General features: G+C 41.0%; 1 protein-coding gene across 3 annotated transcripts in view; it reads right to left on the bottom strand.

The window, feature by feature from the left end:
- dpf3 (double PHD fingers 3) overlaps positions 1 to 25,456 on the bottom strand; it is a 98,684-nt gene that overhangs the window by 27,258 nt on the left and 45,970 nt on the right. For all 3 annotated transcript variants that reach the window (XM_048600404.1, XM_048600403.1, XM_048600402.1), the window contains 3 exons: positions 22,613 to 22,720; positions 7,521 to 7,645; positions 1,094 to 1,186 (listed from right to left, as the gene is read on the bottom strand). In XM_048600404.1, the coding sequence (XP_048456361.1) occupies positions 1,094 to 1,186; positions 7,521 to 7,645; positions 22,613 to 22,720 (326 nt within the window). The remainder of the gene's footprint in view (positions 1 to 1,093; positions 1,187 to 7,520; positions 7,646 to 22,612; positions 22,721 to 25,456) is intronic.

Below are 25,456 nucleotides of genomic sequence, written 5' to 3' on the forward strand. Positions count from 1 at the left end.
AGAAGGGTCTAGGCCCGAAACGTCAGCCTCTCTGCTCCTATGATGCTGCTTGGCCTGCTGTGTTCATCCAGCCCTGCACCTTGTTGTCTTAGATTACAAGACTCAGTTACAGGTTGGACATGTTTTTATACATGAACAGTCCAACATGGCAGTTTGGCATGGACAAGTGATAGAACTAACAGTGAAACTAATGCAAATTTGGGAATTTTGGCTGGCATTTACCATTTTCCAAAAAAAAGTGTATTTTCACTAAAAGATAGATGTTGGTTCTGCAACACAATGCTGGAAATAAATCAGTGGGTCTGTAAGCATCTGAGGAGCAGAAACATTTCAGCTTGATGGCCTTTCATCAGTTGCCTGACCTGGTGAGTATTTCCAGCATTTTCAGCACCTGTTATAGCAATGTGAATTCGGTGTTCAGTTTGAACAGAAAATAGAGGTTTGTTTTTCTTTCCGTTTGAAAATTTGAATAATTTAAACAGCATTTCCTTCCAATTCAAAAAAAAAGAAAAATAAAAGAGGTTTTTTTTTTGGAAAAATTTTCATGCATTTAAACAGTGTGAAAAACCCCAGGAGTACACACGGCCAGGACAACTGAACAAATCTAAGAGATCACAGTAATTTACTGTGGAAAAAAAATGACAGATTTACTGATTTTATAGCATTCAAATCAAGCTTAGGTATTTTCAACAAGATGCAAGAAATAATAGCATATTAACTTCTTTCAAAATATTTTGGAGAGATGGCAAGTGATTAAAAATGTAGGAAAAATTGATTAAAAATATACAGAAATGAAAACAAATTGCTAGAAAAGCTCAGCAAATCTGGCAGCATCTGTCGAGAGAAATCAGAGTTAAGTTTTTGGGTCAAGTCTGAGGAGGGGTCACTCAACCTGAAACATTAACTCTGATGTCTCTCCACAGATGCTGCCAGACCCTCTGAGCATTTCCAAGAAGTTCCATTTTACTTTCTGATTTACAGCATTCACAGTTCTTTTGCTTTTTAAAAATATAGAAATACTTATTTTATGCATTGAAAAGCTGAAGTCCAAGTCTACTTCTATTGATTCGCCTGTTTCTGGAACTCTGCTTACCCGTCCTCTGGGTTTATTTTTCCTTTTTGGGATATCATCTTCCAAGTCTTCTTCTTCCAAATCTTCTATGTTTTCCTCATTGTCTAAAACTCTCTGCGGGACCAACAGAAAATGCAATTATTACAACCATCCAGAATCTCACAGCACAATTTTAGTAGTTTTCAGCAAACGTGCCTGTGATTTTTAAGGTATCATTTCCAGTGCTAGCCACATCACGGAGTTGGGGGATATTTTGTTTTCTTTGAGAAATTGGCCCATGGCTATCGTGCAGGTTACAGTCCTGAGCATCTTTTGACTAGAAGTAGGGATAACAAGGTATGAAGCTGGTTGAACACAGCAGGCCAGGCAGCATCAGAGGAGCAGGAAAGCTGACGTTTCGGGTCTGGACCCTTCTTCAGAAATGGGGGAGGGAAAGGGGGCTCTGAAATAAATAGAGAGAGGGGGAGGCGGTGATAGGAGGTGGATAGTGGAGCAGATAGGTGGAGAGAAGACAGACAGGTCAAGGAGGCGCAGATGAAGCTAGTAAAGATGAGTATAGGTAGGGAGTTGGGATGGGGGTTGGTCAGTGAGGTGGGAGGAGCGGATAGGTGGGAGATAAGACGGGCAGGTCAAGGAGGCAGGGACGAGAGGGAGGGCTGATCTTGGGATGAGGTCGGGGTTGGGGAGATTTTGAAGCTCGTAAAGTCCACATTGATGCCATTGGGTTGTAGGGTTCCAAAGCGGAATACGGGGTGCTGTTCCTCCAGTTTTCGGGTGGCATCAAAGTGACCCTGGAGGCGGCCCAGGATGGACATGTTGTCCAGGGAGTGGGAGGAGGAGGAGTTGAGTGGTTCGTGACTGGGAGGAGTTGTCATTTGTCGCGAACCGAGTGTAGGTGCTCCACAAAGCGGTCTCCGAGCCTCCACTTGGTCTCCCCAATGTAGAGGAGGCCACATCAGGGACAGCGGACACAACAGACCACATTAGCAGATGTGCAGGGGAACATCTGTTTAACGTGGAAGGTTTTCTTGGGGCCTGAAATGGAGGTGAGGGGGGAGGTGTAGCACCTCCTGCGGTTGGAGGGAAAGGTGCCGGGGCTGGTGGGGAGTGTGGAGCAGACGAGGGAGTCGCGGAGAGAGCGGTCCGTCCAAAAGGCAGATAAGGGTGGGGAGGGATGTGTATCCTTCATAGTGGGGTCAGATTGCAGGTGGCAGAAGTGGTGGAGAATGATGCATTGAATCCGGAGATTAATGGGGTGATACGCAAGGACGAGGGGAGTTCTGTCTTTGTTTTTATTGCGGGGTGGGGGTGTAAGGGCTGAGGTGCAGGAAATGCAAGAGATGCGGTCGAGGGCATTTTCAAACACTTTGGGGGGGGGGGGGGGTTGCGGGACGGGGAAATTGCAGTCCTTGAAAAACGAAGACATCTGGGATTTCTGGGAGTGGAACACCTCATCTTGGGAGCAGATGTGGCGGAGGCAGAGGAATTGCCAATAGGGGATCGCATCCTTGCACGAAGGTGGGTGAAAGGAGGTGTAGTCTAGGTAGCTGTGGGAGTCGACGGGCTTGAAGTAGATATCAGTTTCCAGGTGGTTACCAGAGATGGAGACAGAGATCCAGGAAGGAGAGAGAGGTATCAGAGATGGTCCAGGTGAACTTAAGGTTGGGTGGAAGGCGTTAGTAAAGTGGATGAACTGTTCGAGCTCTTCGTGGGAACACAAGACGGCGCCGATACAGTTATCGATGTAATGGAGGAAGAGGCGGGGGATAGTGCCAGTGTGGCTGCGGAAGAGGGATTGTTCCACATATTCTACAAAGAGGCAGGTATAGCTTGGGCCCATGAAGGTGCCCATCCCAGGACACCACCCACGCCCTCCACCTCCAATTCCCTGGCCCTCAACATCTCATCTTCACCATGGATGTCCAATACCTGTATACTTTCATTCCCCATGCAGATGGCCTAAAAGCCCTCCGCTTCTTCCTCTCCTACAGGCCCGTCCAGTTCCCCCTTATCTGCCTAACCAAACTCATCCTTACCCTTAAAAACTTCTCCTTCAACTCTTCCCACTTCCTACAGGCAAAAGGGGTGGCATCATTCTCCGCCACCTGCAATCTGACCCCACTACGAAGGATATATTTCCCTCCCCACCCTTATCTGCCTTCTGGACGGACCGCTCTTTCCACGACTCCCTTGGCCGCTCCACACTCCCCACTAGCCCCACCAACCCCAGCACCTTTCCCTCAAACCGCAGGAGGTGCTACACCTGCCCCTACACCTCCCACCTCACCTCCATCCCAGGCCCCAAGAAAACCCTCCACATTAAATAGATGTTCACCTGCACATCTGCTAACGTGGTCTGTTGTGTCCGCTGTCCCCAATGTGGCCTCCTCTACATCGGGGAGACCAAGTGGAGGCTCGGAGACCGCTTTGTGGAGCGCCTACGCTCGGTTCGCAACAAATGACAACACCTCCCAGTCAAAAGCCACTTCAACTCCCCCTCCCACTCCCTGGATGACGTGTCCATCCTGGGCCTCCTCCAGGGTCACAACGATGCCACCCGAAAACTGGAGGAACAGCACCTCATATTCCGCTTTGGAACCCTACAACCCAATGGTGTCAACGTGGACTTTATGAGCTTCAAAATGTCCCCACCCCCGACCTCATCCCAAGACCAGCCTTCCCGCTCACCCCTGCCTCCTTGACCTGTCCATCTTCTCTCCCACCTTACTGACCAACCCCCACCCCCACTTCCTACCTACACTCACTCCTACTTGCTTCATCCCCACCTCCTTGACCTGTTCGTCTTCTCTCCACCTATCTGCTCCACTATCCACCTTCTATCATCACCTCCCCTTCTCTATTTATTTCAGAGCCCCCTTTCCGAAGAAGGGTCCAGACCTGAAGCATCAGTGTTCCTGCTCCTCTAATGCTGCCTGGCCTGCTGTGTTCATTCAGCTCCACACCTTGTTATCTCAGACTCCAGCATCAGCAGTTCCTATTATCACTTTTGACTAGAAGTAGTTGGGAAGCCACAGAAATCATCACATAATCAGGCACTCGTCAGACCAAAGCTGGAATACTTTTAAACCAGTTGTGGCTCCTTATCAAAGATGATATATACTGGCATTGGAGGCAGTCCAGAGTAGTTTCACTAGGCTGATACTAGGTATGGAGGGACTGTCATATGACGAGAGCTTCAGTAGGTTGGGCCTGTAATCATTGGGAATTTAGAAGAATTGAAACATACCTTATTGAAACATACATGATTCTTTCAAGCACTTGACAGAGTAGATAGAGAAAGGTTGGTTCCCTTTGCGGCAGAGACTAGGGCCAAAGAGAATAATATCAGAATAAGCAGTTATATATTTAAGACAGAGAGGAGGAGGAATTTCTTCTCTCAGAATTCTGTCACAATAAGTATATTCAAGGCTGAGATAGCCAGATTTTTAATCAGTAAGGGAATCAAGGATTAAGGGGAAAAAGGCAGAATACTGGTATTAAGGACCATCAGTTGAGCCATGATCTCATCGAATGGCAGAGCAGACTCTATGGGCTGAATGGCCTACTTCTGTGTTTTATGGTTTCAGTTCGCTTAAATATGAGGTCTGTTTAAGCAATTTATTAAAAATGTACATTGTTGTTATGGACCAGACCAAACCTACTCAAAATAAAATAAGATAGCCTAGATCCTAACTTTTTCTTATTTTAAAGGAAAGTGTCAGGCACTGGATTTTGGATACAATTCGATTGGTCAAACTACTAGACTACAGCAATACACATCTTATTCATACACTATAGTTAAAATACAACAAAACAAAGAACTTGGAATAACTCTATTGGAAAACTTAACATAATAATAGATTATTTAACTGTTCCAATACAGTAACATCCCATAAAAACAAAACCTTGGCAAAAGGCAATTTCAGTAATACAGACCATCACAGATGATTCTCCAGTCTAGGAAGTAAAAAAAACAATCGAGAAAACTCAGAGTTGCAGGGAGAGATTTACTGCAGCTTCCAAACCCAGCAACTGCTACTGAAAAACTAAAACTAAAAGTCCTAGTTCTGTGGGAACCTAACCCGACCAATTCAAACTGTTTCTATTGTTCCAACTTTTAATAAAAATCCCAAGGCCTCACAAACTGTTTACTCCAGTGGCTCCGAGTAGACTGCTCGGTATCTCTCTCTCAAGCTTTCTTCATATAAAGAAAACCCCAGGATAAAATATACTTCTTAAAGCCATAGTATTGTCACAACATAGTCAACATTGATAAGCCCTTTTATTTAAAAAGGGAAGTCTTAATCATATTTGGACTTAACGTATTGAATTTCCTGCAGGAAGTCATCTCATGGAAGCAAATTTTAACACTTACAGATGATAATCAAAGACTTCCCAGCCAAACTGAACAGATAGCTTCTGTTAAAGCTACATTAAATAAATAGCACTTATAAAAACAGTGTAGAACTGGAGAGACATGCATGGTAGAAGATGCAGCATGTTTAACTTTGGTACATTAAAAAAATTCTAAAAAGCAGTGGCTGTCAATCATACCGTGGATATTGTGCAGAGAACCTGTTGTTATTACTTTCATAAACTGAGCCCAACAAATTCTTCTAAACATCAACATGTGACTCACAGACTAAACAGAATTTCAGATGGAAGTTACAAAAGGCATTGAAGCAAAATCCCAGAAGCCTTTAAAGATTAGGGGTTGTAAAGAGAGTTTGCTCACTAAAGGAAAAAAGGAACATGGTAACCCAAGAATCAACATAATTTGTTCCAACTGCTCTACTGAGAGAAGGAATTTCTTCTCCAGATATATAATTCAGGTTATCTGCACAAAGATGTAGCTAATGTGTGGTTAGAAAAATAAACTGCTCTGTTGGCAATGGATGGAATAAGAATAAAATCACCCGTGACATAACATTGTAAAACCAACTTGTAGTTAGGGTGGTCGAAAATTCAGAATTTAAAAAAAAAAAAAGTACATACATACGTAAAAAGCACTGAAAGACGTGAATGCAATCTTCACTGGCATCCTTTTATCTGGGTAAAATGACTTGCAGCAATCAGATCCACAGGGAATTGGTTGCTTAATGTGGTTCACTTTAGCTGATGGCTAAAGAGGCCCAATCGTAAGAGGTAGATTCTGCCACAAGTGCCACATATGAAGTGGTGACTGGGTGTTGTTGGTTGTTGTTTTTGGTGTTGGTGTTTGCTTTCAAGCTTCTGATTGTCACTGCAATGACACCAAGTGATGTTGCCAGTTTCCTGTCATCACTAAGTGTCTCCCAAGTTCCAGAATCCACGATCAAGACTTTTCATGTTGTTCTCGTAAGTGTCCTTGGAGTGGAGATTTGTGCATCCAACTGTTTGCCCGAGTCCAGCTACCTCACCAGACAGAAACTCCTTAAGAACATGACAGTTTTCAAACCTGTGAATGTGCCCTGCTGGTGAAGTCACCCCAACTTGATGAACACCAACATCCTTGGCCCTTGAGGGGAATGCTGCACTCGTTTGCTCAAACTCAGTGTGCCATAAACATTAAAAAGTTTTGAGCTTCCTTTCTTGAAAGCTGCACGTCATCTACAACCATATAATGTTAGAACGGAAAATCCATATCTAGTCTGGATACAATTTGAATAATTACATTTGGGTTTGTGGAGTTTATTTTATTAAAATGCTGAAAATTGGATCGAGTGCTACATTCCTAAGTGGAAAATGACGTTGATTTGCTGATCAGTCATATTACATTTGAGAAATATAGAACAAGGCCAGGCATATTCAGCTCTCAACTGTGATTTTTGATGAAATGTATGAGAACTTAGAAGAGATCTATTGCACGACCCTATGCAATGCATGGGGCATAGTGGGGGATGGATGGGTGTGCTAGTTGAAAGCAATGAAGAGCTGTCATGGAGGTCAAATTTCCAAATAGCATGCTGCAGCTTTGTCAGGTTCCTGAAGAAAGCGAGCAAGTGTTGTATCATGATGTCAGTCAGAGGCAGTTCAATGAGCCATACAGCAGAAGGCTACATCCCCTCAGATTTTAACTGGATGTTCATATTTTGGGATTGTGGGCTAAAAGCTGAGAGAATCTAATCAGCTAGCTGTAGAATAATTAGGACACAGGATAGATAGTAGTGTCATACAGGCTGGACGGTGTCAAGGGGATAAGGGGTTAGGCAGGTCAAGGAAATCACCGATTAATGCCATACATTAAACTGCCTATAAATGCAACTAACAGTCAAACAAGGCTCGTTGGGAGACTTACCATGCCAACGGAAAACAAAGTAAGAACCCAAAAACAAAATTCAAGGTTTTTTGTAACTAGTTTGATGAAAAGAGACCAATTTCATGCTGATATCTTCAGCTACAAAAATCAGTCACCCTCCTTGTAGAAATCAGCTGGGTCATCAGCTAAAATAAAGAAGAAACGACTGACCTGAATTTCACTGTAGGCTTCATCGTCTTTTGAGTCATTTCTTTTCTCCAGTGCCTCCCCACGTAGCAGAGCTTCCAATGTTGTCCCTTCAGCTGACACACTATCCTTTTTCAAGATTTCTCCCTCTATGCAAAAAATGGAAGTAATAATATATTACACAGTGATAAAACCTAACATGGTGTTCTGGGAAAGACGGACACATAATCAGATGAGAAGACATGACCAGAAAGGGCGGATGGTGTCAGGCAGTAGTTTGCAAGAATGGAGTGGTCAACGAGCAGGTGGCTGACAGAAAATTAAAAATAGGAGGGGACCAGATCCTGAGAAAGAACTGTTAATGACATCAGCTAACACGGGGACCATGAAATTGAGTGGTCAGTAGTTTAGTTTAAAAAATCCAGAACCTTGGAGTTGGTTCTCAGAGGCAAGGTGAGTGAGAAGTGATGCGAAAGGAGATGACAGGGAAACTTAGAGATACTCAAGACACTTGGAAAACCGCATTACCATTTATAAGCATTAGCACTAGTTTGTGTAAATTAGGTGAAATCTGACTAGTGTTTATTTTGTAATTTAACTGATTATATGGTATTAACTATATAAAATCTCATCCAGGTTAGTCTTTAAAATCGTTCAAGTTATTCCCAACCCTTCTTCATCGAATCCCATTGCAGAAGACCAGATATTCCTTCTGGTCTACTGTGTTTACTCCTTCACCTTAACTGCCCGAGTCATGAGTTCAACAATTCTTCAGCATTCTGCGTGGAGGCGATTATTTGTGATACTAGTTTTGGTCTCTGCAAAAAAAAGGAGAATCTTCTTTACATCTACTCTAGCAAATCCTTTCAAAAGCACCACTCACCCTCAGTCTTCTCTTTGCTAGAGAAAACAATTCCAGGCTGAACAGTCTTTTGCTAAGGAATATAACATCTGCTCTGGTGTCCTCCCTGGAAATCTTAATTGCATTTTCCTTAGTGCCTCTATCTCATATGTACACCAGCACCAGAGCATTCCACGCAAGCTGAACAGAATTGCTCTGCTTTTCCAATCCTATCCTACTGGTAACAAATGACATTTCTTCCAAATCAGAGGATTAGAGGAGGTCATTGAATCAAATAAATGCACTTAGCTTTTTTATTTAAAATTAATTGGCCATATTAATCTACATTGCTACTTTTAGCGATTTTCACATCTGGACCCTTGGATCCCTCTGCTGCACCATCTCATTTTTCTCAACACCTTCATATTCCTTCCACAAGAATGGAGCATCTTCATAGGTATGAGAAAGCAGGTGACTGTAAACTCCTGTGATGTTAGTGGAAAGGAGTTTTCACTGTTGGTTTACAACAGGCAGTTTTGTTTTCAGTTCAGTTCAGAAAGGAAAACCAGCGCTGAATTTAGAGGCCAGTTTGTCCTGGGAGAATTCAGGGACCAGTCATCTCAGCAGAAAAGTTGGTTAGAAATTTGCAGGTTATTAGAGCTGAGAAAGTTTAAGCACATATCTGCAGATTTGGAAAAAGGCTCAAAATGGTCTCTAGTCCACAGCAAGGAAATGGCAGGAGTCAGTTGAGTAGTTCAGATAGGGGTGTAATTTCTCTGGATAGTCTCTATAATGGATCATATCAGGACAGAGGTTGAAACTTTATTTTATGATGTTGTGATATCATTTAAAGAGTCATTTTATATTTAGATAGCTTGTTTTGATTTTCTATTTATGTGAAAAAAAAGTTAAGGAAAATCTGCATCCATTTGGAATGTCCCAGTGACTGATCACTGTTAACCAACTGAACAAAATACAACATCTATCATGTCAGTTTTCATTCTGGAATAGGGCTTGCTTTCTAATACAGTCAGTTGGGATTATAACATTATATTGAAAACTCCCTGGATAGGTTAGTACCATTCTGTAAATTTACTAATGGATTTTTATATCCGTCAAAGTCTTCCATGTATTTGGTTTTGTTTGCAAATTTGGCAATTAGATTGTAAATCATTTATATAACATTACAGACAGTGGTCCTAGCACCAAACAGTATGGAATATCACATCCCACACTTTTCATGCTGGTGTAATAAACTTTTAAACTTTAATATATAAAACAGAATTGGTGTGGTATTAAGAAGTAAAATCAAAAAACAATAGAGGGTCAGTGAAATCTATTTTTAAAGACCTTAAGAGTACAGCAGATGAAGAGAGAGATGATGAGGGATGTGTTCCACTGTTAAGTAAAAGCTGAACATTGTGCTGTGCTGGGAGAGAAGAGGAGCAGCATGCCGGGTATCATTATCCTGGGGCTTCAAAAGGAATGAGGAAACAATCACCATGGCAACAAAGATAAAGCTTGCAATGTAGAGATGTATGAAGAGGAGAAAATTGTGTCAAAGTATTACAGATATTACACACAACATTCCTTCAAATTTAAAGTTTGCCATTTGTTTTTGAAGATGCTTGAAAATGGTATAGGAAGGGATTTCAATCCTAAATAAATGTAGACATGTGTGCTAGAGGTACAGGTAGTTATTTTTGAAATCATGTGCAAACATGCTTCAGAGCGGTTCCCATAATGTGATGAATATAGTATAGCATTCAATCCTTTTGACGAACAAAATCCATAACTAGCGTTTTTTGCACAATTGGACGGTGTTTCACAATGTCATGTGTACTTTTAAAAGTGCTGTGACTTCGCTCAGCAAATTGTAACACAAATGCTTGCAACAGAGATAAAAATTCTTAAGGAGAGAGTTGCATCTGTTTCAGAATATGCTCTCAACTCAGGCAGAAATGCTGCCCCAACTCTTCCTCTCCCTGGGGTCCCAATACTAGAATAACCCAGCTGTAACAGAGCAATCTGTCATCTGCGCACATAAACAGATTCTGTCAGAAGACAAAACAAATCCGTCAAGCACAGCAAAAAGAAAGATTAAATTAACAAAAAAAAAAGCAGCCAACAAAATAACAGCAATGGAAAGAAAAAGGCAAAAATATTTCAAATATTATTAAAACAGGATTATTTACCTGGAAATTTATGGAAATCATGAATTTCCCTACAGATGCCCAAAGCAGCATGATGCATAGGCACTACAAGCTGGAATACAAATATAGCCAGGTTTCAGGGACAAAGTCACCTTCAAAATAGAATATTGGGTACAAGGTAGCAAGACATAGAGCCACCTCTTTCCCAGCAAAGAGAAAACCAAACCAACTTCAGCAGCTGATTCTATCCACAGCCTATTGTTTACCTACATCTTAGTCTGCAGCATCATCATATTTTATATAGAAAGGCAAAACAAGCCATTCAGCCCATTGTGCCTTGGCTAAATATTTGAAACAGCTGGCTAAATAGCTCAAATCACTGTACGCTTTGCTCAAAATTCTGCATTTTTATCCCTTTGGGATAAGAAACTCTTCACTTGAGCTGATTAAAGTTCAGTAGTGTATTTCATAGTGTAAAAACATGTCTGTATAACTAAACTAAACATATTAATCCAAATTAGCAGGAGGAATCATTCCTTTGAAAGTACCACTTAATAGCACTGTCAATGACTCCTTTCATCACTTCGCTGATGATAAAGGTTAGACTGAGAGGCTCAACCAGGCCAGTAACCAGCCTATCTTACTTTTGTGAACAGGCTGACAGTAGCTAGGCATGTTTCCTCATTAGTTTCCAAGATGTTTTAGCATAGAGGGATCTGGGTTTCCTCATGAAGAAAGGTAAAAACTGCAACAGCATAAGAGAGTTTGGAGGGGGTGGAATAGTAGGAGGGCAAGGAAAATCTTAGCTTTCAACACGAGTTAATACAAAAATAAAACCATCGAGAGCTTAAACAAGAGATAACAAGGTGTAGATCTGGATGAACACAGCAGGCCAAGCAGCATCAGAGGAGCAGGAAAGCTGACGTTTCAGGCCTAGACCCTTCTTCAGAATTTTCTGAAGTGCAGTTAATTAAGCATACAATATCTTTATCTTCATTAATAAAAGCTTAGAGTAGAGTATAGTGCAGGAAGTTTCTTGAACTCAAATGAAACTGGTTGAGTTTCGGCCAAAATGCTGTGACCAGTTCTGTATGCCACACTTTAGGAAAGCTGTAAAAGGGTGCAGGAAACAGCCACAGATGAGAAACATTGTATCATTTGGGACTATTGTCCTTGAAGGACATTAAAAGGCTATTTGATAAAATCATGAGTAGTCTGGACAAATGGGGAAACAAAAAGCAAACTTCTCTCAACAGCAAAAGCATTGTTGACAAAGTGATTTCAAAACTGCAATGGCAATGAGGAAAACATTTTCATGCAATTAGTTAGGATATGGAACGTAATGCCTGAGAACAAGGAGGAGACAGAGGGTCAAGCAAGATTTTCAAGAGGGAATTAGATGATTTGAAAAAGGAAGAATTGGCAAGGTTATTGGAAGGTATGGGAAATAGTTCCAGAACTATTGCTCATTTGGAAAGCCAGCAGATGTGATGGGTTGAATAGCATCTTTCTGTATGGCAACACTTCTTTGATTCTGTAAGAAGCCATTCTGTCCTGTTCTCATGTGCATTGACAGTAGTTTAAACAGCAGGATTCAATGAGGCTGAATGTTGGTAGCAGAAATGTTCTATGTTGGGAGTAAGTAGAGATTTAAGGAGTTTTTAAAAGGGGGGGGAAAAGGGTGAGAAGTATAAGGGAACACTATGACAGCGTGTAAGCCAGGAGAAGATCAAACTTTAAAAAGTAGTGATTTAACAGCCAAAGAGAATGGTAATGGATTGAGTCAATTTCCAAATGATGCATGAACTGCTACATTACCACTATTTGAATGCAACATGAAATGTTAAAAGGAAGAAATGAGATGAAGAGGCACAGCAAAACAAAAGGGTACCAAGAAAAAAAATAAAGTAAGATGGAGGCAGAGGTTATGATCTAAAGTTGCTGAACTCAAGTGCTGAGTCCAGGAGGTTGTACAGTGCTAAACGTTAAAAGACAAGGTGATGTTCCTTGAGCTTGCATTGAACTTCACTGAAACAGTGCAACAGGCAGACAGCACAGGAGGTCACACTGGGAGGGTGGGGGGGTTTGGTAACGCTCTTCTCTATCTAATGACTTAGCTCCAAGGTGCAGGATTGAAAAAGGGAGCTGAAATACAGAACAAGATAGCTGAAATGGACTGGCAGCAGATTTGTTTAACTAAATCAGTGTCAGAGCAGTGGGGCATGTACAAGAGGTAAATAGGGAGCGTACACAGCCAATATATTCCAATAAAGACAAGGCCAACAAATCCAGAGAACACTGCATATTGAGGGGTATACCAATTCAATAGACAGAACAAGAGAGGCTTACGTCAGACATCAAGGTCTCAAAACCTTGAAGTGTATAAAATGTGTAAGGGTACACAGAAAGGAAATTAGGAGAGCAAAAAGTCAGAAGTCACAAGACACCAGGTTATAGTCCGAGAGGTTTATTTGAAATCACAAGCTTTTGGAACGCTGAAGGAGGAGCAGGGCTCTGAAAGCTTGTGATTTCAAATAAACCTGTCCAACTATAACCTGGTGTCGTGTGACTTCTGATTTTTGTCCACCCCAGTCCAACACCAGCATCATGGAGAGCTAAAAGGGAGAGGATAAAAGGAAAACAGAAGGAAAATCCCAAATTATCTAGAAAAGGGTAAAAAAAAACATAACTAGGAAAAAGTAAGACCCATTAAGAATCAGTGGCAATTTCTGTACAGTCAGAGGATTTAGGTCTGGTTCGTAGTGTTGATGTTCATTAGTGAGAGGGATAATACAGGTATAGAAATCTGGGGGAAAAGATCTGTGATACAGTAAAAATAAAATAGCAAAGACAGAAAGGAAGTTCTGAGTGGTCTGGCAGGTTTCAAAGTAGATAAACTTCCAGGGCTAGATTAAATATATCCCAGGTTATTGAGTGAGGCAAGGGAGGAAATAGCAGGGATGCTTGCAAGAATATTCAATACCTCTCCAGACACAAAAGAGGAGCAGGAGGACAGCCAATACGGCACTGTTATTCAAGAAGGGAGCAAGGGTTTTAAAAAAACAAAATCAGGAATTTACAGGCAAGTCTGTTTAACTTGGGTGATGGGGAAACTAGTGGAAGTAATTCAGAGGAACAGAATTAATCTGCACTTGGAGAAGCAGGGAGTAAATCAGGAACAGTCAGCATGGTTTTGTTAACAGGATGTCATTTCTGGTCAACTTGATTGACTTGTTCAAAGAGGTGACTACATGTTTAGACACAAGGCTTTTGCTGTAGTATATAGAGACTTCAGCAAGCTTTTAATAAGGTCCTGATTGGAAGACTGACAGGAAAGTTAAGGAAATTTGGCAAATTGGGTCTAGAATTGGCTGAGTGGCAGGAAGCAGAGGATAACGTTGAGGCGTGTTTTTCTGACTGGAAGCCTGCAGGGGTCAGTGTTGGGGCCGTTGCTGTTTGTGGTTTGTATACATATTTATGATTTGAACGCAAGAGGGTTGATCAAAAATACAAAAATTGGTGGAATAATAAACAAACAGCGAGGACGACAGATTACAGAAGGATGCAGATAAGCTATTCAGATGGATTGATTAATGATAAATGAAATTTAAACCAAATTATATAAACCAAATTCTTTGAGGAAGTGACAAAGTTGATAGATGAGGGAAGGGCTGTAGATGTCATATACATGGACTTCAGTAAGGCATTTGATAAGGTTCCCCATGGTAGGCTGATGGAGAAAGTGAAGTCACACGGGGTCCAGGGTGTACTAGCTAGATGGATAGAGAACTGGCTGGGCAACAGGAGACAGTTGTAATGGAAGGGAGTTTCTCAAAATGGAGAACTGTGACCAGTGGTGTTCCACAGGGATCCGTGTTGGGACCACTGTTGTTTGTGATATACATAAGTGATCTGGAGGAAGGTATGGATAGTCTGATTAGCAAGTTTGCAGATGACACTAAGATTGGTGGAGTAGCAGATAGTGAAGGGGACTGTCAGAGAATGCAGCAGAATATAGATAGACTGGAGAGTTGGGCGGAGAAATGGCAGATGGAGTTCAATCCAGGCAAATGCGAGGTGATGCATTTTGGAAGATCCAATTCAAGCGCAAACTATAGGGTAAATGGAAAGCCCTGGGGAAATTTGATGGAGCGATTTGGGTGTTCAGGTCCATTGTACCCTGAAAGTGGCAATGCAGGTCGATAGTGGTCAAGGCGGCATACGGCATGCTTTCATTCATCGGACAGGGTATTGAGTACAAGAGTTGGCAGGTCATGTGACAGTTGTATAGGACTTTGGTTCGACCACATTTGGAACAGTTCTGGTCGCCACATTACCAAAAGGATGTGGATGCTTTGGAGAGGGTGTAGAGGAGGTTCACCAGGACGTTGCCTAGTACGGAGGGCACTAGCTATGAAGAGAGGTTCAGTAGATTAGGATTATTTAAATTAGAAAGACGGAGGTTGAGGGGGGACCTGATTGAGGTCTACACAATCATGAGGTATGGACAGGGTGGATAGCAAGAAGCTTTCCACCCACGCACCACCCCCAACCCAGAGTGGGGGACTAAATTATTAGGGAGTCGTGACTTCAAGGTGAGAGCGGAAAAGTTTAAGGGAGATACGTGTGGAAAGTTCTTTATGCAGAGGGTGGTGGGTGCCTGGAACACTTTGCCAGCGGAGGTGGTAGAGGCGTGCACGATAGCATCATTTAAGATGTATCTGTCTAGATACATGAATGGGCAGGGAGCAGAGGGATACAGATCCTTACAAAATAGGTGACAGGTTTAGATAGAAGATCTGGATTGGTGCAAGCTTGGAGGGCTGAAGGGCCTGTTCCTGTGCTGTAACTTTCTTTGTTCAGATAATTGTGAACTGATGTACTGAACAGAACAAACAAAGTAAGGGAATAAGTGATAAACAGTAGGATCCTGAGAAGCTACCAAGGATCAGAGGGACTTTGGTGCATATACCCTGTCCCACTACCTTGAGGGACTGATGTATCTCAAGCAGGCATATGGATACTTGCTTTTATTAGTTGAGGCATAGGGATTAAGAGCAGGGATAAAATGTTGGTTAAGCCCTATGTGGTTCTTAAATCCATGTTATAGCAGGAATATGGTAGCACTAGGGAAGGTACAGAGGAGATTTACTAGGATGGTGCCGGGGGGTGGGGGTGGGGGTGGTGGTGGTGGTGGTGGTGGAGAGTTTTAGTTTTGAATACAGTTTGGATAGGCTAGGGTTGTTTCCCTTGGAATAGGGGAAACTTGGAGTGGGGGGGGGGGGGGGGGGGGGTGGAAAATGGTGGAGAAAGAAAACAAAAAGGTGCTTGACATGTCAAAACTAGGAGGGTCGTAGATATGGCAGACAGGAAAAAAACCTTCCCCCTTGGTAAAGAGATCAATGGCCAGAGACATAGATTTAGGATAAGGGGCAGGGGGTTCAGAGGGGACAGGAGGAAATCTTTTTCTTCACCACAGAATCATAGGGATATGGAACTCACTGCCTTAAAAAAAGGTGGTAAAGACAGAAACCCTCATAATATTGAAGTAGCATTGTGACATGGGGGTACATAAAGCTATGGATCAAGAGTTGGAAAATGCAATTAGGATAGTTAGAGAGAGTTGTTTTTGACTGGCACAAACTCAATGGGCTGAACAGACTTCTTCTGTGCTGTAAGTCTTTGACTAAGATGGTTGCAAGAGTAGAGTAGACTATTGTCTCTCAGGCACACAAGAACTTGGGTAAACAAGAAATTTGCAGTGTCACTTGAAAATCCTTTGAACTAAAAGGAATAAGACATGTTATTTGGGTGCCAAAATAAAGGGAGCAATTGCTTTAAAAACTTTGCAACACCACACAAGAGATTCAGAATCATGTCAGAGTCAAACTTCACTGAGTGATCAAAAAAAAAGTAAAAGACTTCAGAAACTAGTACTATGGCTTCTACAAACATAATGTTTCAGCTTAATAAAAAAAGTGTCTAAAAACATTTAGATTAATTATGCATAAATAGGTGTGATGACCAAGTGTTTTTATTATCTTTATTTTCAGACTGTGGTCTAGAGGAAGGAGATGGTATAAATGATGGCAGCAACTTTAAAAAGTAATATTTATTTGAGCATGTTGAGAATTGTACAAGCAAAAAGCAGACACCAGAGGCGATGGGTTCTGAAGTAGGAAGACAATTTCTTGATGTTTTGATTGGCTACTGACCAAGTGGTGACTATTGCTTGTGGGAAGGCAGTGCACCCGAGACATCTAGCCTGCAAAGAGAAAGCATCAAAATCTCATGCTCTTTTTTTTTTTTTACTTCCATGCAAGTCTTCAAAAACAGCTAGCTGGTTCCTCTTTTTTTCCTGCAAACCTGCCATTAAGGGTGGGGGGTGGGGCGGAAGCAGGGAGGGGGAAGAAACATCTACACTGACACTGGAGAGACAAATTCTCAATAAGTGAGTGAATACTGAACTTTGGTGTACAACCTTTTGTCAAAGAAAGAATTGAAAGGAAGAAGTTAGAAAAGAAACACATTGAATCCTGTGGTCCAGATTAGGGCTATCAAATTGTTTTGCTGTTTTTTTTTTCCCCTTTTTCCATCCTTCATATCCATGTCTTGTCTGTCTTTGTGTTTGTTTGAGAAGGAAGGAAATTGAAGAGGGGTAGAGTATACTTACTGAATGGAGTTAGCAATTCATATTCACTTTACGCCATTGGTTTAAAAAAAAAGTTTACAACAAGTTACTTTCTTCCCAAAAGGAGGCAAATATGGTGTACATACTCTTAATCCAAACTAGGCAGAACTAGACAATTTGGTGCTTCAATTGAACTTTTTCAAATTTGCAACGACTCTCAAACCAGTGGTTCATGACAATACCAGAAATTGCAGGAGTAACATGACAGATCTGGCAACATTTGAAAGCAAAGTTAGTGTTTCAAATCCTGTTTGAAAAGAGATTGACTGATAGAATGTATCACCTAAAAGAAGAGTCAAGAAACTTGAAGTAGACCAAAGTTTCCAGGAGGTCACAGTCCAAGGATAACAAGGGTCTGATGACTCTTAAACTACAATGTGATGGCTTGCTGTTGATGTCCTAAACTGCAGCCTTGTGTACTTCCCCAACAGGCAGAAAACACAAACAAAAGTACAGGGGTTTAGAGACCCAGTTTCAACTCTATTGGAATGTTCTAATGGGATTGGACACTCATGTGAGAGACTAGGTGTGAGCATTAGTACAATGGTCACAATCTACGTATTATCCCTGATATCCTTGTATTGTAGGTAAAGGAAGTGGGGTGTGAGGATGTACAGTCCAGGTAGCTATAGGAGTCAGTGGGTTTGTAAGTTTTAGAAAGGAGGCAAGTGGCTCCACAACCAATGCATCAAATCTAAGCTCTGCAGTCCTGCCACATCCAGAACAATTAAAAAACAGTTCCACAAATATCCCAATTCTCAATGATGGAGGAGCCCAGCACATCAGTGCAAAAGACAAGGATGAAGCATTCACAGCCATCTCCAGAACTGCCAAGTGGATGATCCATCACAGCCTCATCCAGGTGGTACCAAGCATTACCTGATGCCAGTCTTCAAACAATTTGATTGAGTCATCGGAGAAATGGTTAGAGGCACTGGGTATTGCAAAGGCCATGGGCCCTGACAACATTCTGGCAATTGTGCTTAAGTCTTGTACTTCTGCACTTGCTGCTCTCCTACCCAAGCTCTTCCAGTACAGTCACAACACTGACATCTGTGGATGCCAGATGTGGAATCCAATGATATGAAAAATTGCCTGGGTATGTCCTGCACACAAAAGCCAGGACAAATCCAACCACCCCAGTCGGCTTGCGATCATCAGCAGTAATAGAGGGGGTCACCAACAGTGCTAGCAAGCAGCATGTGCTTAGCAAGAACCTGCTCAACGATGCCTAGTTTGAGTTGCGTCAGGGGCACTCGCTCCTGACCGTATTACAGCCTCTTCAAATATGCCACAAACACCATGAACTCCAAAAGTGAGGAGAGAATGACAACTCTTGACGTAAAGGCTGCATTTGACCAAGTAAAGGTATCAGGAGCCCCAGATAAACTGGAATCAATGGGAATCAGGGGGCAAACTCTCCACTAGCTGGAGTCATACATAACACAGACAGTTGTTGTTGTTTGAGGTCAGTCATCTCAGCTTCAGAAGTTGCATGACTTCTCACAGAAGAGTCATAGGCCGCAGCAACTTCAGTCCATCATAAAAGGTCAGAAGTGGGGATGTTTACTGATGATCGCACATTGTCCACAACTCCTCAGATACTGAAGCAGTCTATGTTCAAATGCAACAAGATCTGGGTAATATCCAGATTTGGGCTCACAAGTAACAACTTTCACACCAAGTGCAAGGCAAAGACCATTGCCAATATGGGACAACTGTCCCTTGAGATTAGACAGTGCTACCATTACCAAATCCCTTACTCTCAATATCCTCAGAGTTACCATTGACCAGAAACTCAACTGAACTTGCCACAAACACGGGAGATACAAGAGCAGGTCAAAGGCTAGGAATACTGTTACAAGTAACTCACCCCCTGACTGTCCAAAGTCTACCAACCACCTAAAAAGGCACAAGTCAGAAGTGTGATGGTATAATCCCCACTTGCCTGGATGGGTGCTGCTCCAACTACGCTCTAGATCAAAGCAGCCACTTGTTTGGCACCACATCCACTCCCTTTATGACCAGTGCTCGGTTCCAGCAGTGTGTACTACCTACAAGATGCACTGGTTAATTTCTGCAAAGATTCTTAGACAGCACCTTCCAAACCCATGGCCACTTCCATCTCATAGGAGCACATACATGGAAACATCCGCACTTAGGAGTTTCCCTCCAAACTAGACACTATCTTAACTTGGAAGTATAATCTGTTGTGGATCAAAATCCTGGAATTCCCTTCCCCCTGAAATTATGGGTCAGCCTATAAACACATGGCTTGTAGTAGCTCAAGGTAGCAGCTCACCACCATCATCTCAAAGGACAGGCAATAAATGCTGGCAAGCCAGTGATGGCCTCATTCCATAAATACATAAATATAAAAAACCCCATCTAAAATTGTCACTGTGCTTTTTTTTTGTTTCTATCAGCGATTAAAATTTCATCACAGTAAAAAAAAGGACCTTTTCCAAATCAACTTAAAATCTGATCCATAAGACACTGGAATGATGTAGGTACAAATGGGATTCCACGTGGAAGTCTCTTATATTTGAATAGCTGGTTATGCACTCCAGTTATCAAGTACTTCTAAGAGCCAGGATCTACGTTTGTCTGGAGATAGCTTGACTGAGGTCATGTTACTAAAATATTGATCTCTAGCTAGTCCAACAATAGGTCATCAATTAAAAAACAAAAAAGGATACTGTTCAACTCATAGTACCAGACCTTAAAATCACTGCAGATATGTCCTGATCTTTCTTCATCACTGGTACGATAGCTTTGACCACTCACACATTTATGGGTTCAAGGTCTCCCATCTTGGCCAGTCTCTCCAATACGGCCTTGAACTTTGGCTTGACAAAGCACTGATCTAGCCTTGCAAATTTTTGCCTGATTCTTGTCTTAGATTTTCATTTTGAAAAAAAAAAAAAAAAAATTTCCAAGCTTCCCACATCCCCATCGAATACAATGGCATGTTTCTTTAGAATTTGAGATAGATCAATCCCAGCCCAGTGGTGTTTGATTTTCTCCAACCACATTCTTCTCAATAGACCTGTAAAAAGTTTTCAACAATGCGAAAAGGACAAATCCTCAGACTGACCCTACAACTGAACATATACATTGATTCAACCCCTTTTTAAAAAAAAAAGGCACCACTTCAGCCATGTACATTCTTAGTAATATTTGAGGGTCACAGGGCATTATGGTTCAACTACTTTTGATTTATTTTCGGGTATCAGTGAAACTGCCACTCTGGCATCCACCTCCATTCTTACTGCTTTGCCATTCAGTAAAAGGAGTAACCCAGTATTGGTTAGAGTCAGTAACATTTAATAATATTTCCTCTCAGGCTGAGAGTCTGGCCTTTTCTTAATGCCCTTTTTGTTCAGTGCAACTTCTCTTCACTCCTCAGATTCTGTACTTTTTACCCAAAGCACACCCATTCAATACATCTTTCCTTGCAGCAGTTTCTACATACAGCTTCTTCACATCAGCAATTTGTTGCTGTATGATTGGTTTCTCCACACCTGATGACACAGGTGACATGTTGGTCTCAGCATACACAAGCTCCCTATTGAGCTTCCTTGGCTGGTGGTTGCATTAGAACTGCAACACTTTAAGTCTAGTTTTCATTCCATCAGTAATCTCTTCTGGATTGCTTCAGATCTTAAGAACATGCCAGTCTGTCCTGATAACATGACTTAAGTTGTCTCCAAATTTGTAGAATTCAGCTAACGTCTTTAAAATTGCTGCAAACTGGGAACAGATTCACCATCACGCTGATTAAATTTCTATAATCTAAACATTTCAGCAATCCACAATGTTGGAAAATGGTTCTACAGGAATTCTACTATTTCTTCATTGAGGCTTTGGAACCTAACTTCTCTTACCAGACTCCTCAGGGAAGGTTAAAAGCTTTTCCTCCCTTACTGAAAGGAGGAATGATTATACCTGCTTAAGTTTTATTAGCTTGAAAAAAAATAACAGAATTTCTTTGTAGGAACTCTAGCCCTATGTTCATCATGGCCATATGAAGCTAAACATTCCTGTTTTTCAGAAATGGGAATGGCCCACGTAGCAATGTACCACCATTGTCTCTACCCCAGTCACTCAAGGCATGGCTAGCTTATTCTGCGCTGTTCACCTATTCCCTGGGTTAAATTTTATTTTTCCAAATTGACTTTACTTTCCTTTTTTTTTTTTTAAAAAGACAATTGAAGTAACTCCAACATCTGCAGTTAGGACAATTATTTTAAAATAAAATAAAAACAAAATCAGTGGATTGATCTTGTAGATCTCAAAGTTTTTAACCTCGTAACTACTTTTCTTCTCACGTTACATTTGAAGAACAACCAGGAGACAAAAAAAAAGTGTTATGTAACAGGAACTTTACTAAGGTGGTGTTCACTCTGCAGACACCTAGGTTAGACAGATTGAACTGTTTTTTGCCCATGTTGACTAGTAGTAACTATTTAATGCTAACTATTACTTTATTTTTCTATTTATTCTATGAAGGTCTTTAATGTTTAAACTTTTAAAATTTTGTTTCTCTTTTACTACTTTGTACCTAAGCTTTTGTACCTAGATACTTTTGTACCCAAGGTGGTCACGTTAGACGACGTTATACACTTTTCGCATTATTGTCGTATGTATTCAAGTACAAGCAGTAAAAAAAAATCTAAATATGGCCAATGATGTCATGTGATCAGATGATTCTAAAATGAGACATCATACTTATCAAATACACAACAAGACACTCCATCTGCCCAGAAAGTTGGTATTCTAGCACAGTTGTACTTGTTGCAGGATGGCATGTTCCAAAGTTGGCAACTAGGTGCTGAGACACTCTAAAGCTTGGCGCAGGTGCCCCAAGTGGAGAAAGGTTGCCGTTTAAGGTATTTCAACCATATCCTCAGAGGGGTTGATGTATCCTATTGGTCTGCAAGTTTGTCACCATGTATATTAGAAAATGTCACATGTATTGCACTTGGAATTAATATATCCAAGAGAATACTCAATGAAGAGGGTTACATTTTTTGCTTTTCCAGAGTCTAATTTGAAGCTTTCCTTTGAATATACTTTGATATTTTATGAATTAAAAAAGGTACAATTTTGTAAAAAGAAAGTTACTTTTCTTTAGTGTGATAAACTAGAGGAATTTCATGCCAGTTGCAATACTTGGTAGACGGTTAAGTCGTCAAAAATAGAAAACTAAAATTCAACTTTAAAGAGACTAGTCAAAGTTATTTTTCCTTCCTTTATTAAGGATTAAGGTCGAAATCAAATCAATGTCTTAACTGAAAGTTAAATAAGCCCTGCTTCTTCCTCCATAACAAACAGTAAGAGTTTGAAAGTGTATTTCATAACTTTGAAGTATTGTTTTATAACTAGAACCTAAATGGTGCAAAGGAATATGGCTGATTTCAGCACTCACCAAGCTTGATTTCACATAGCCTCAGCCTGGGGTCTTCTGGGGGATGCAGGCGTCTCTTCTTTCGCCAGCAGCGTGCAGGGTAAGTATACAACTGCCCTGGTGCCACCCCTACAAGATATGTCAATCCTGGATCAGAACACCATATGCATAGGACAATTCCATATAAGCACGAATTCTTTACAGCGAGCTAGTTTCAAGTCACTTTGCTCAGGGGTTTTCCTTTAGAGTTCAAGGATTAGCGGCCTGAATTTCCAACCCAGTTCTCTAGACACACTGCATATGGAGACCAGAAGGAAATTAAGAGCAGAACCTGCATTGTTGGGTCAATGAGTTGGTTATTCCACAGGAGGTCAGGATAGTAGCTAAGTAAGGGGAGAGCAAAAGGGGCAGGAAGTACAGACATTTAAGGTTTTTGCTGCTCTAAAACAGGTACTCAGCATTGGATACTGATGGAAGTAACAATACTGTAAAGCAATGCAGTCTAGACCACAATACTAACTGGTAAGGGAATGCACAGGAGGCAATTGCAAAGTACTGAAATGCAGCCAGACTCCATAGTTGGGGAACTGCCAGTATTTGTACCCATCATGGCCCCTTATGCCAGGCTAAAAAAAGTTATCACAGACAGGACTCAAATTGGGATACACAGTAGGACCAATGGCACAGACAATATCCTATATAGTCAGATTTTCCAGAGTCAAGGAATGAATAAGTAAATTTGGATCCTCAAGGCTGGTATTCTCTGGATTACTCAGTCACATGCTAGCAAGAATAGAAATAGAGTGTTTACGAGGATCATTACATTGCTAGGTGCATTGCAAGAGGAAAGCTTCTGATTTTTGGTATGTTTGGATCAGTTCTGGGTTAAAAGGCACCAAAACAAAAAAAAAAAAAAAAAAAAAAACAGGCTGCAACAACCCAAAAAAAAAAAAAGGACTGGGAACCATAATGGTTAGGGATGGTTGACACTACATGCAAACAAGAATATAATGTGTTCAAGCATGGTAGGGAAGGAAATAAAGGGCAGTGGGTTTGAAAACAAGATTTAGCAAAGTCATTAAAATGTTAAAAAAGGGATGTCTTAAAGTGGACAAGGGCAGAGCCCTTATGATTGGTGTTGGATTTGATAGAATGTGGTATTAAGTAGCCCAAACAAAACTAGATTTAATGGGAATCAGGTTAGAGCCATCCTAGCACAAGCGGAAGATGGCCACAGTTGTTCGATGTCCATCGTCTCAGTTCCAGATCATTACAATAGTTCAAGTAGATATAGCAAGGGAAAGACCATAGGTCCTCAACCAGTAGTTTAGCAATGAAGTACAGCATAAACCAGGAAATACTTGTAAAGAATAAAGTTTGACAATAATCATGGGTGATTTTAATAAGCATTTTAAATTGGAGTAATCAAATTGGCAAGGATAACCAAGGGGGAGTTTGATGTTTTAGAGACTATTTCTTGGATCAATGTGGGGGGAACCAGCCAGGGAGCAACTAACTAGGGAGCATGCCATTCTGGATTTGGTATTGTGTATGGAGGTGGGATTAATGACTGATCTCACAGTAAAGAAATTTGAAAGAAGACCAATCATAACATTTCAGGATTTCAAAATCAGTTTGAGGGTGAGAAACTGGAGTCCCACACTAGCAGTCTGGAGTTAAACAAAAGATAAATTATATAGGCACAAGGGCAAATTTGGCCCTAGTGGACTGGGCTGGAAGACTAAAAGTTAGGACAGTTGATGACCAGTGGCAGATGTTTTGCTCTCAACCAAAATATATTCTAAATAGGGAGAAAGTTAAAGGGAAGAAAAATATAATCTATGGCTAAGCAAGGGAGTTAAAGATAACAAAGGCAAAAAAAAGCACATCGAATTGCAAAGGCCAGTGGTAGGCTGGAAGATTGGGAAATTTTAAAGTTCAACAAAAATGTTAATAAAAGTAATAAAAAAAGAGAAAAGGTAAATTATGAAAGTAGCATGAAATTTAAACATGAACAAAAACTTCTTGAAGTATATAGAAAGGAAAACAGTAGCTGAAGCAAATGCTGATCCATTGCAGGAGGAGACTGAGGAATTAATAGTCGAGAACAGAAATGACAGACGCATTAAATCAATCAACATATTGGCTCCGTTTTCACAGTGGAGGACACTGGTCCATTTGAATAATAACAGGTAATGCATGGGTTATAGGAAGGGAAGTACTTAGAACAATCACTTGGGAAAAAATACTAAGCAAACCAATGAGATTGAGGGCAGGGGCAAGTGGCCAGGGTCTGACAGCCTACATCATAGGGTCTTAAAGGAAGTGGCAACAGAGATGATGGATCTATATAGTTATAATATTCCAAAATTCCTTCAATGTGAGAAAAAGGTTCCAGTGGATTAGAAAGATGCTAATATAACGCCCCTATTCCAAAAGGGAGTCAGAAAGTAGGAAAACTATAGACCAGTTAGTTTAAACTTCTGTCGTTGGGAAGTTATTAGAATTCATTATTAAGGAAATAACAGGACATTTAGAAAGTCAAAATGCAATCTATCAGTGATAGCACAGTTTTATGAAGGGTAAACTGCATTTGACTGGAGTTCCTCAAAGACATAACAAGCAACATAGATAATGGGGATTCTTGAGATGTAGTATACTAGACTTCCAGATAGCATTTGACAAGGTGTCATACAAAAGGTTAATACACGGTAAAAATCACATGGTATTAGGGATAATTTACTAGCTGGGATAAAGGATTGGCTAACCAACAGAAAGCGGAAGTGTCTTTCTGGTTGACAAGATGTAACTACTAGGCTAAGTCCTTGAGCCCAAACTGTTTATAATCTAATGTTAATGACTTGG

This window comes from Rhincodon typus, chromosome 8 (assembly GCF_021869965.1).
Source record: "Rhincodon typus isolate 14 chromosome 8, sRhiTyp1.1, whole genome shotgun sequence".
Classification (NCBI taxonomy): domain Eukaryota; kingdom Metazoa; phylum Chordata; class Chondrichthyes; order Orectolobiformes; family Rhincodontidae; genus Rhincodon; species Rhincodon typus.